This window comes from Daldinia caldariorum (genome assembly GCF_022478825.1).
Source record: "Daldinia caldariorum strain CBS 122874 unplaced genomic scaffold F4812scaffold_6, whole genome shotgun sequence".
Taxonomy (NCBI): domain Eukaryota; kingdom Fungi; phylum Ascomycota; class Sordariomycetes; order Xylariales; family Hypoxylaceae; genus Daldinia; species Daldinia caldariorum.
Genome location: NW_025953042.1, coordinates 773,068 through 785,647, shown reverse-complemented (window position 1 = coordinate 785,647; position 12,580 = coordinate 773,068). Strand labels below are relative to the sequence as shown.

General features: G+C 48.0%; 3 protein-coding genes across 3 annotated transcripts; 1 reads left to right on the top strand and 2 right to left on the bottom strand.

Moving 5' to 3' along the window:
• Positions 1 to 709: 709 nt before the first annotated feature.
• Positions 710 to 1,789, bottom strand: F4812DRAFT_458336 (uncharacterized protein; the record flags this gene model as incomplete). Its single annotated transcript, XM_047937347.1, has 2 exons — positions 710 to 1,556; positions 1,644 to 1,789. 2 exons carry the CDS (start codon positions 1,787 to 1,789, stop codon positions 710 to 712), a joined length of 993 nt encoding a protein of 330 aa, XP_047791127.1.
• Positions 1,790 to 3,754: 1,965 nt separating this feature from the next.
• Positions 3,755 to 4,966, top strand: F4812DRAFT_458335 (NAD(P)-binding protein; the record flags this gene model as incomplete). Its single annotated transcript, XM_047937346.1, has 2 exons — positions 3,755 to 3,813; positions 3,904 to 4,966. The coding sequence occupies 2 exons, from the start codon at positions 3,755 to 3,757 to the stop codon at positions 4,964 to 4,966; spliced, it is 1,122 nt and encodes a 373-aa protein (XP_047791126.1).
• Positions 4,967 to 5,145: 179 nt separating this feature from the next.
• Positions 5,146 to 11,099, bottom strand: F4812DRAFT_470624 (component of IIS longevity pathway SMK-1-domain-containing protein; the record flags this gene model as incomplete). Its single annotated transcript, XM_047938998.1, has 8 exons — positions 5,146 to 6,429; positions 6,483 to 7,802; positions 8,002 to 8,070; positions 8,144 to 8,258; positions 8,378 to 8,647; positions 9,848 to 10,248; positions 10,322 to 11,007; positions 11,065 to 11,099. The coding sequence occupies 8 exons, from the start codon at positions 11,097 to 11,099 to the stop codon at positions 5,540 to 5,542; spliced, it is 3,786 nt and encodes a 1,261-aa protein (XP_047791125.1). The 3' UTR covers positions 5,146 to 5,539.
• Between the last annotated feature and the right edge of the window lie 1,481 nt (positions 11,100 to 12,580).

Here is a 12,580-nt window from a genome sequence, read left to right as displayed (position 1 = left end):
TAGAATAGCCGAGACATCACTATAAGGTAGGTATGTATGGCTTACTATCCCCGCTTCCTTTCCCCCCAATCCCGCGCAATACTACTACGCAGAAGCTCCTCTATTGGTAGCAACTCCGGAGACCAACGTCGCACGGCGACACAGAGAAAGTATGTATCCAAAATTGAAGCCTATGGCCTATAAATATATTCAGTCGCCGACCCGGCCTTCACGGGCTGAAGTATTATCGCCCAACTACATACTTCACATGCATTCCTTCGTGATATCCCATCTTTGGTCGGTCGTCGTTCTGCGAGTACTGCTGATCTCTTTCAGTTTGCATCTCTATGATTCCCGTTAACCATAGTACGTCGAAAATCCCACGTGAGCTACGCCGTTCTGCTTGACGTTCGGGGTTTCTTAAGCAGGTACTCGCTGTAGTACTAGGTACTAACCCCTTTACCCTTCTTCTAGATGAATCATACCCTAGCTTCAGTAGATTAACTTGGTTGCTTTCTGGGGATATGTGAATTGCATCATCCACTTGGCTATCACCGATGATCAAGAGCGTGGTAGCCGGGAATAGAGCTCGGAGAAATTATTGCCACCCATATGCATAACGAAAGCTGCTACTTTCTCGGGTACCCTGTTTCGAGCATCCGGACGGGAAGACCCGTCCGCGGAGAGAACACGACCATTACGGATGGACACGGCTATTGAATGGTTTGGGCTACTCTATGATCGCGGCGATGCCCGCTCCTCCGACGAACATAGCAGCCACAGTGACAAAGCTGGAAACCGAGTGAAGCGACATGCCGGAAATTCCGTGACCGGACGTGCAGCCGCCTGCCATCCTTGATCCGACTGCGAGAAGCACTCCACCAAGAATTGCTCTAGTGGGCTCAATGGTGATATCGGGTGCCACCCGCGCCGATGGTAATGCCAAAGAAACGGCTAGCGCCCCTACTATCATACCTGTAGTGAGTGCGATTGCACTGTACGACTTCGGCTTGTTCCTCTGCCCCAATGTCCACCAAAAATAGTCGCCGACCTCCTCGAAGGAGCTTGAAGTTCCCAGTAGAGACTTTCGTGTCACGATGGAAACCATTTGGGCACCCGCAACCAAGATACCACCTGTGACTGGATCCACTAGTCCACCTGATTTTGGGGAAGCAAGATAGGCTATTGTTGCAGCGGCACTCGCAAACAAGGCCTCCATGACAATAATCGTACCCAGGCGACTTGTACCTGTCCACTCGTCTAGAGTTAAAGGGTACCTTTTTCCGTCTAGTGTCTTTGTACTCGACTTCGCCTGACCACGAAGAGCCGACCTCAGGAAGCCGGACCATATTATACCACCAAGTATCCCACCACCGAGTGTATAGAGGCCAGAACGAATACCAGTCCCTACCTGCGCAAAGACAGTCCCTGGGCAGGATCCAGATATGGTCAAGCCGGCACCTAAAAGTAACCCCCCTAGTATATTCCCATCGAGAACACTAAATATGCCGATTGTCGAGTACTCTCGCGGGTTCAGGTGGATATAACCTAGTCGTTGCAGCGCGTTGACGAGGAGACTGTTTCGGTGGTCAGTCGTTTCTTGCTCCACATTCTTAAGCAAGAATAAAAACGTGATTTTGGACCATGATGGAAAGTAATCTTACGTGCTGGTACCAGAAGCTGTCAGGAACGTGAGGACCATATGCCAGTTCTGGAAGGTCATTTGCCCGATGATGACACCCGGTTCGTAAATGGCCGTTGCGGTTAGAGCAGCCCCAAAGGCGACCCCAGATATGAAAGGTTTAGACATATTCCCGGATAACTGGGGTGTGGCGTCTTTGATAGGAGACGAACGGACAGACGGACAGACAGACAAGCAGATAGATAGACAACTATGAATAGCTGGAAGGGGTGTGTGAGGAATCGTCAGCGGCGAGTTTAAAATTAAAACCTCTGTGGGATGATATTATACTCGAGTCATATTGTATAGTTAGTCGGCGACCCGAATCCATCGAAGCTTTGTTTTCATCAAAGACCATTCCCCGTTTAATCTAGGTATCCTAGAAAAAGGACCCGCAACTGAAGAAGAGATGGGTACCCAAGCATATGGTAACCGAATTAAACTTTTCCTCATCCATGTCCCTCCCGCTACACAGGTCCCATATTGAGTTTTCAACGGTCGGCGACGCTAGTGTAGCAGCATTTATGCCATGCTGCCTGCCATGTTGCTATATTGCCATGTTGCCATACTAGCATATAATTCAATGTCATATTAGTGTTATATTGACCTCTCCTGGTATTTTCGTATAGATGTCGTAACTGGATTAGGTAGTGAAGTTACCTCCCTAAATGCTATCAGTTGATAAGTCTTATGTCCCCCTTTAGGACTGGAGGATGGCACGTTATAGGCAAGGAGGTGAGCGGATGGTTACACGCGGGGAGCTTCTACATGACTTCGAAATCCTCCGCGAATTATTTGATACATGTTTCGAGAACGTTATTGTGAAACGCTAAGCTAAGATTTTAGTACGAGAATCCGGAATTTTTTTTTTTTTTTTCCCCTTCCTCAAGGCTGATCAGCTCTACTAGGTACCTATGTATGCACGTACCTTGAAGAATCTTGAAAGAATACATGTCGTAAGTACCTAGTAAAAGGGTAAACTAAACGGCGACCACTGAAAAGCTAAGGGGTAGATATCGGGGATCTACCATGAATCTTGTCCGTGCGCCTCGCCGAAGTGAGTGGACCTCAACGCCGAATCAACGATTATGCAACCTTAGAGCCGAACTAACAATCCCAAGGACTTGGAAATCGTGGTTGATATTGCAGGATACATAGTACACGTGCTCAGCGTGGTCGCATTAAAAGAAAAAAAAAGAAAAAAGAAAAAAGACAAAAGAAAACCCCAAGCTTGACACGTTTTAGCATACTTCCAGGAATAGAACAATGAGAAAGAAGTCTTGGCAGCAAAAATGAGGACAATGCCACGGTATGAACTATCATGCTTTAGCAGAGTTCAAGCATCTGGAGTCGAACGCAAGGTCTAGGATATGAGCAGTGATCTCTCTATGTTGATTAGAAGGATGAGTTTTTAGTTTACATGAGAGAAAAGCAATTATACATGCTCGAAGGGAGTTTCCTATTCACTTTCTCATTACCTCTTTCCTTCCAATGTCAAACAAGTTTGATATATAGAGCAGGTGCATCACCCGCTAAAGGGAGGTAGGATGGGGAAGAGAATTCTTACTATAGAAAGCACTTGTCAACTGTACTGAAATCTGAAATAACCTTAATTTGCCCCACAGGAATATACACACACATACACACACGAACGTACATGTCTTAGGCACTTAACCTTGGTATGAGGTCGCTGCAATTGCACATATACTCGCGGCTATTCATTTATACCTAGGCTACTTCTGTAGGCACCTGCAGTACCGAGGTTTCTTTTACAGTATAGGTAGCACCCCCGCGGGGAAAGATTAGTCCAATTCTGTACATGACGTTGTAGAGCTGGCAAATTAGACCAGTTAGAATGCAGCAAGTCCTTAACCCTTTTAGACGCACTATTATCATATTTACCCCAGATAACTCCAACTTTATAAACCCCCTTACAGGCTATAGCTTACTTATAAATCGTGTGTCAACCTATCTGGTATTCTTGATAATACCGCCCCTTACATTGACGTAACGTTTTTTTCTTTTTCTTTTTCCTCTTTTTTTTCCCGTAGCGTCTATAGCAGTAGCGACCATTGTAATCACATAACCGAGAAAATGCCCCAAGCTCTCACCATCAAAAAGGTCGACGGCAAGCCTGGCCAGGTGTACTACCCGTGAGCATCCCCCCTTTCCCCCCCTTACCTCCCAACACCACCACCAACCCAAACCAACTCAAACTAAACACCTCCCCCCCTCTCTCCCAGCCTCCAAATCGTCGAAGTCCCCAAGCCCAAACCAGGACCCAACGAGGTCCTCATCCGGATCCACACCGCGGCCCTCAACCACCGCGACCTGTTCATCCGGCAGCACCTGTACCCGGGGATATCCTTCGCCAACCCGCTGCTATCCGACGGCTTCGGCACCGTCGTGGAAGCCGGCCCCGGCCCCGACGCCCAGCACCTCCTCGGCAAGAAAGTCATCCTGACCCCCTCCCGCGGCTGGCTCGCCGCCCCCGACGGCCCCGAGGACCCGGCTAGGTTCAGCGTCATCGGCGGCGCGGCCCTGTACCCCGCCGGCGCCGGCCAGGACTTCGCCGTCGTCCCCGCCGACGAGCTCGAGCTCGCCCCCGCCCACCTGTCCGCGCCCGAGGCCGCCGCCCTGCCGCTCGTCGGGCTGACGGCGTGGCGGGCCCTGGTCACGAAGGGGTTCGGCAGCGGGGCCATCTCGTCGTCCGCCGACAGCGTCGCGGGCCGGAACGTCCTCGTCACCGGCATCGGCGGGGGCGTGGCGCTCAGCGCGCTGCAGTTCGGCGTCGCGCTGGGGTGCAACGTGTACGTGACGTCGAGCTCGGCGGCGAAGCTGGAGCGGGCGCGCGCGCTCGGCGCCCGGGGCGGGGTGTGCTACACGGACGCCGCGTGGGACAAGCAGCTGGCGGCGCAGCTGCCGCGGGAGCGGCCGTACCTGGACGTGGTGGTGGACGGGGCGGGCGGGGACGTGGTGGCGAGGACGGTGCGGCTGCTGCGGGCCGGGGGCGTGATCTCCATCTACGGGATGACGGCCGGGCCCAAGATGGACTGGCTCATGCAGGCCGTCATGAAGAACATCGAGCTGCGCGGGACCACCATGGGCTCGCGCGCCGAGTTCCGCGACATGGTCGAGTTCGTCCGCAAGCACCAGATCCGCCCCGTCGTGAGCCGCGTCGTCAAGGGGCTCGATAACCTGCAGGCCGTCGACGGCCTTTTCGACGATATAAGGCACGGCAAGCAGTTTGGCAAACTCGTCATAGAAATCTCGTCGCCCGATGAGGAGTCGGGCTCAAAGCTATAAATTAAAATACCATGTGCCTGATAATTAGCGACCTTCTCCCTTTTTGGAGTCTCCTAAAAAATGGGATCGCATCTAATGATTCTAGATAGTAGCTAGACCATCATAGAGAGAAACTTTTTTTTAGAGATGGGAAATTACATGACTATTGTTACAATCATGGTTATATTTGTGCTATTCCCTGATTTCAATTTTCCGCCCGCGTACCAATAGACGCTAGAGTTGATTTCGCCAGGGTAAACTCATAATAGTAATACAGTGACATGACATTCTCCAGGCCTGTAGTTATCGGAGACTACAATATACACTTTCCGTCGCAGAACCTTCGGAACAGAGCCGACCCCAACTTCTATGGGACCGCATGCTACGAAGTTCTGTCCTTATGTTCGAACAGACCCTAAATTCCCCCTTTGTCCTAGCATCTAGGCTCTATTTCCTATTAGACACAGGGTCGAAAAGATCCCTCTCGCCAAACGCCGGCCGCCTTTCCTTGTCATCACTGATGTACCGAAACCAAATCATGCTAGGTAGAAATGAGGTCCAGAGAAGAAAATAGTAGATTATTGATTGACCTTATTATATCTCATCGTCCGTCCGACCTTCGTCTTGTCCGGTATTGCCTTTTAGGTTCGGAGAGAGACTGATAGCGATCTTCTTCTTCGATCCACCACCCGCATCCCTAGCACCAGGGATACTCTTCTTCTTGCGGAGAACTCCTGATACACCTGACGTGTTGGAGCTCGCCGTAGAGCTATTGCGTCGTTTGTGTTGGACCATCTTACTCAGGTCGTCTTCCTCGTCTTCCTCACGTCGGCGTTTCTCGGACAAGCGTTCGGGCGGAGGTGCAACATCTCCAGGATTCTCATCTGTTCTCTTAGCACCATCATCTTCTCTCTCTTCGTCGGTGGATAGCGCCCCAGCATCCATGTTCTCATCGCCTTCCTCATCGGAAGCATAGTCGACCAAGGGTTTTGCATTAGAATCTCCATTTGCGGATGATGGCCGATTTCCCGGCTTCGCTTGCATGTCCTCTTCGTCATCAGAAGTGTTCCAATACTCTTCCTCAGCCTGGTCTATGGCGATGTGTTCCATTAGTGCCCCGGTCTTAGGGTTGATTATATTTGGCCGTCTTCTTGGCTCATCATCCACTTCTATGTAGTAGTCCATATTGGCGCTGAACCCCCCTGTTTGGTCATACCGCACGATTAATGTCCTAAAGAGATCCAAGTAGGCGAGCTTTTGAACTTTATCTCGGTAGTTCTCAACGATATGCTTGACCAAATCCTTGATGTTTTCTTTTCGAATAAATTCGAAGAATTCCAAGCATGCGGAGCTAAGCAGGTTATCCCTTGGCATCGTTTCGATGAGAACGTCGAGAACCGGACCAATAACCTTCTTCTCCGAGACATGCTTAACGTAGAATTCGTCTTGTAAGCCAATAAGCTGTCGTAGGAATCGGATAGCAACTAGAGGGAAGTCAGCACCCCCAGACCAAACTTCCAAATCTTAAGAAACTCACTCAGTTTTAAGAACTTCTCCGGGCAGCTAAGGAGTTGACTGATGCGGGAAACGATATCGTTATTCAAGACGAAGAATTTGCTGCGATGTTGATGCTGACGGATAAAAAAGCAGAGTATTTCGATCAGGTAGGTGAAGATGGAACCCTGCTGGACAGAAAATTCCATCTTTGTCCGACCCTCCAAGTTTATTAAGGGTTGAAACAGTCTTGAAGCCGATTTCTCATAGAAGGTGTTTAGGAAGTTATCCTGCTGCGGGTCCGCGTTGGGCGGTATCCTAGACGCAGGTCGAACTCCGTACTCGCCGTTGGCTTTCGTAAACGTCTCCTGCTGTACCGGCGGACCCTGGTCAAGGAGCACCTTTAGAGCATCGGATATCTGCGACTGAACACCCAAATCAACTTCGACCAAGAGCAAGTCAATAAGCGAGTCGGTCAAGGGTAGCTGTTTTTCCTGAAGTTGTCGATAGATCATAGATCTTATCATCTGCGGGTCGTGGTCGATCATAGAAACGAGGATGTCAGTAGCGCCGACTCGCACAGCTACATCACCATGTCGCAAGCCGAAATTAATAACTTGAAGAAGACCATTAGCGAGAAAGTTGTTATAAAGAGCCTGGCGGGCTGGCGGCTGCAAGTTTTTCGCGATGGCGCAACATTGTTGTATGAATAGCACTGCTTCTTTCTTACGCCTAGGCTCGGCTTGGGCGGATTTGAATATGTGAAATAGCTCAGCGAGGAAAGCCGAATTTGACTGAAGATGTTGGACGATATCGACCTGATTGAAGAAAATGAGCGAGTTCAAGACCGAGAATGTGTTGTCATCCAGAATGCGCGCCAGGACTACGTCCTTTAAATATTGAAGCCGATAGGTTTGGTGTATTTTCTTGAGTATTTGGGTATCCTCAATTCGCACGACCTCCTTAAAGCGGCCTTCTCCTTCCAACCATTGACGATGGTTGGCCTTATGGCTCGGAAAATCCGGGTCATATTCCAACGCACCAACAACACCGATTACGCTCTCGTCCGATACGGCGTGCTCGATGATGCTTGTGTCGTTGAGAAGAATGATAATTTTCATGATGTTGCAAAGTCGATGTAAATCGTTGAGACTTTCGAGGTCCTCCGCAACAGAAACAAGGGGGATTAGCTTGCCGATGTAATCTTCCGCCAGAACATACTTGGTAAGGGCATCGCGTCCGTTAACTGTTGTACTAAGTCCACGCATTTGCGATTCTATTTCGGCAAGGTTTGCCATCGAAGCCGGCGGGAGAGAAATCGGATTAATGCCTTCCATGGCCAGGTCATCGGATAGACTATCATCTACGCGAGACTAGATTAGCGGTTTGTTGATTTATAGAGGCCAACCACGTTGTACACACCTTGCGCATTAACAGGCTGATATTGTTGCTGGATGCTATTGATGAACTTCCTGCAACATATTTAGTCAATTGTTTGTTCTTCTTTCCATTAGGTAGATAAATCGGTGCAGATAGTTAATCATACCATATCATGGCGCAACCCTCAGCTTCCTGGAAGCTAAGAGCCATATCAACGCCATTGGTAGGTTCAGTCCAGACAATCAAGGTTTCTAAAGAGATGACTGTTAATAATCGATCGTGCACCTCAAAGAGGTAGTTTTATTGGTTGAGCCATTGGCATACCCTGCTGCTTATGGAAGCCATCTTCCTTGCAAATTCTCGTCTCGAGCAATACGCGATCCGGCTGGTCTTCGGACTCGACAATTACTCGTGGATCTCTTTGGTGGCCATCTTCCGACTGAAGGCGATAGTCATCTCCACGTTAGCAAAAAGGAGCATTGCCAGCAAGGAAGCTAGACGATTCGAGGGAGGAGTAGCTGTCGCGCAAGGCGTGTCGCAAGCTAAAGAAGCACGTACAATACTAAGAGCAGCTGTGCAAAAACCTGTACCGCGATCAAACCAGTCGTTGTTGCGCAGCTCGTACACTTTGACACGTTTCTTATCCGTCGACGGATGAGGCACGGGCTGTGCCGCCATCGTCAACGGTATTTCTGATTCGGCGTCTACAGCCAGACGATTATACTGTAGAAGATCTGGAGCGAGATCTAAATGCTGTTGAAGGGATAATTCGGTGTCGGTCTGGCTAAGGAGAGTGAGCGCAGCCACTTTTCCGTCGGGATGGGCGCGCTAATTGATGGGCGCGCACGCGACAAAAGTATGTTGGGGAGGGGGGGTGGTTAAAAGTGAAAATAGAATATTATTGAACTAAAAAAGGGCACGCGCGGGCCGAGAATGGAAAGCAAGCTGTTGTCGGGCGATTGATTAGAGAGACAAGCAAAGATGGGGCTTTGTGGCTCGTGGTGGGTGGATAGGTGGATGGGTGGATGATGAGAATATGGTTTTTTAAAAACGAGGTGTGAGGCAACGTGAGATGTGAATGTCGAGAAAGTGTCGGGCTACCTAGTGTAGACAAGGCAGCCAGAGGCTAGAGCCCAGGTCAGGATTGTCCTTCCTTCCTGTATGTACATAGTACATAATGACAGGGGTCTAGTCTAGATTACGGTGGGGGGAAGTACGTACCTCTTGACCTTTTTTTTTGGTTTGGTTTGGTTTGGATTTTGGGGGGAGGAGGAACCTCGAACTTTTGCCTAGATCGGACTGTGACGTATATTTTTAGGCGCGGCGAAGAGAAAACGAGATTGCGACGCTGAAAGTTATAAGAATGATATGGTGTATATTATTGATCTCAAAACTCCAAAAAAGCCAGATATGAAATACAAAAAGCAGAATATCATTGATCGTTACACGAAAATATCAGGAATACACCCTACGACAACGGTAATGCTGCTGTTGTTTTTCAAGTCGGGACTTTTTGGAGCCTTTCGGACTTGCTGCGTCTTGAATACCTAGGCAAACCATGACAGATGGTCCGTGCGTGATGCGACAGCAGGGGGCATACTTATTGGAAGATTGGGTACGTACCGAGATGTGTATCTAAGCGTCTTGGCAAAGTGGCGCTTACCTGCTGCTAGGGACCTACTAACCTAACATCATTTATAGCATGAATTAAGTAAGATATACGGATCCGTAATAACTTCAAACTTATACACCACACATGCAGACATACAAACAACACTAGGTAAGTAAACAAACTTGCCTCTGTATAACTTCGCAGATGCCTCCAACTATATAATACTATTGTTATGTGTCATTCTTTTAATGCTTAAATTTCTCAAATATTTAACATCTAGCAAAAGTTGTATAATACAACAAAACCCCCCAACGGCTTTATAACATCTCCGTTCACATTAGATGCCTAGCGTCTGGCCCTCTAGGTCTCAGCGGGAAAGTGTCGTAGGTGGAATTCTTAGGCCAATTCAATCTTACATCCCAGTTCCGGTTAGGGTTTTGTCGATTCAGAGGACAGGCGCGAAGTTGGTGCGTAACCGTATCAATCTCTTGTACAAAGTTTTCCCATGTTTCGCGTCTGAATTTCATATGGTCTTTTCCCTCTTGCATCAAGACGCGTAACACGTCTAGAAACTTGCGATACGAATCGTCGGTACCCCTCATACTCGCCTTCAGCGAGGTTGCCATCTGTGTTCTCTGCGTCTTCTTTGCTTGGTTCGATTGCGCGTTACGATTTCTACGTGCTTCGTTCAAGTGAGCCCGCGTCGCCGTCCGCATTATCCCTTCTCGCCACTTGATGTACCGATTGATAAAGTCGATCGTCCATGTGAATACCCCTTTAACAATCCCCGAGAGGTGGCCCCAGTTTGAAAGATTAACTAGATGTCAATATTAGCATTAGAACTATTAAATCATTTAAGCAAGTATGAGGGCAATCCAAAATTTACGTACCTAACCGTCGAGCCTCCCTAACACCTAGGCGATAAACATCAAAAAACAATGATCTGTGTTCAGGTACGAACCAGTGTGATTCGGCCAGTTGACAGTCGTCCTGCAACGCGGCAGTGTGAACTATCTCGTTGGCATGGTCCCCGGCTTCTCTCAACTGCTCCCCCTCCAATCTCTCCCAGTTATCCGGATCATCACGGAGGTAGTGATTTAGGTACCGGTAACGAACTTCAGCCCACCTATCAGACCACGTTAAGATACGTTCCATGGTCTGCACTTTATTCGCATCGTCCCTGAGAATCCTCCCTCGGAAGCGGTCGTAGAACATATGCGTTATCCAATCTTCGAGAACATTGGGATCATCCCAGATCCCTCTCGCCAACTCAATCAGGGCATCCCATTCGCCTATAAGGGCTGCCGCGTGGTCATTGCCTTGTAATCTGGTTTCTGATAGCCCACCATTTGCTATTATGTAATCTCTCCCCAGGTTTTTCCTGCTTGTATATGCATTTTTAAGAAGAGGCATAGCATCCTGGTCTTCACTTATGCCCTTAAGGTACAAAAGCAGATTATAGCGATTCCCGGGCTGCGGCGGGCCTCTTTTACCTTGTCCCGATGTCCCTTTCCAGCGGGAACCTTCTGCTAGCAAACGCTTTGCACTCTCCGGGGGGTCATACTTGATCGCATACCTAGGTAGAATTGTTAGCCACAGTCCCAAGTGTATTAGTACTAAAAGTTCAACTTACGTCGTATTACTAAGGGGAGGCGGCCGTGCTGTCATTTTGCTGGTGCTTCCTCAATATATTTTTTGTAATGCTGTAAACGAATTTAGATATTGACGTCTTGAGGAGTTCCCAAATTCTAAGAAAAGGGACATGTCGCCTGAATAAAAGGACCGGAGGTTCAGAGCTGCTTTGAAAATCATGTACGCGCAGAGGGGTACTATCCAATTGTCTGCAATGATATCCAGATTTCGCATTTGCTTAACCTCATTGTCTTAAGGTCCGCATTGACGTCGTACAGCATCCTTCCATAAAGGAATCGTGTTGATCTTCCCCAGTCGAATGGAATCGTATAAATATGTGCTACTTGCTATACTTACACAGGCTTTTTATACCTGGCGGGTGGTAGGGGGGCTTTGTTTTCACATAAACGAAAGACAATAAATGTGTTTAACGTCTCGATATAGATGGCTTCAATATAGCTACTACCTTAGTAAATACTGACTTACCCTTAGTACGAGGGACGTGACTTTGATTAATACTTTGTATGTCAACCTAATAAATTGGCTATTTACACTCAAAACCCTTCATGAGCTATAATAGTTTCCTTCGAGGTCATTACTGTGAGGATATTTATGAACCACGAAAGTGAACTAGGTATACTGATGCTTTAGATAGGATAGCTGGAACTATATAGATTGCGGATACCCCCTTTTTAACTCGGCTCATGGCATTCTACACCTAAGCGTGGGAAATTGGCCCATCTGGGTTGAATTTATAACTTCTACAGTTCTATATACACATCGTTACTTATAGACAATAATCCATATACTACCTACCTTGGATACGTGACTGCAGCCAAGTTAAGTTTAGTATATAAAGATTAGGTAAGTATAGCTGTTAACCTTGCGCTTGCTCGTATGAGGCAGTTTCGATCTATCCGGTGTTCTGGGATTTATGCTTATCACTTGGTTTCTTCCTATTACCATCGTAACTTCCAGCGCTTTACTTCGTATTATTTTGCCATTTATCTAGAGTCCTTCTTCCAACTTTCTTCCTGAGACCAATCTGCTTAACCTTGTTTCGTGGCCAGTCAACCGTTGGTCTCATCATTGTCATCATTCATAACATATACTACGGACCTAGCATATTATCTACGGCGTTTTCCAATTGCTGGCCGAGTCCCCTTACCTAGGTAGCTAACCATCACCATTAATCGCGTAATATTAGGTCCTATTATTAAAATTTTAATACCAACCAAGCCTGGTCTGTATCTGCGAAACTAGCTAGGTCTTATACGTCCGTACGCCAGCCACTACTCTCGTCTTGCAGCTGGCCCGAATTTAGCATTCTCGACACAGCCCGGATTCACTATGTCGATATTTTCAGGCATATATGCAGAATGGAAAGAGAACCGAGAACTAGCTAAAGAGAAGGCAAGAAAGAAAGCGAAAGCAGAGGAAATGAGAGCAAATGAGAAAGGACTGGAACTCACACCCTTTCCTTCTTTGGCCACACGGGTTCCAACATCGTCTCTCGG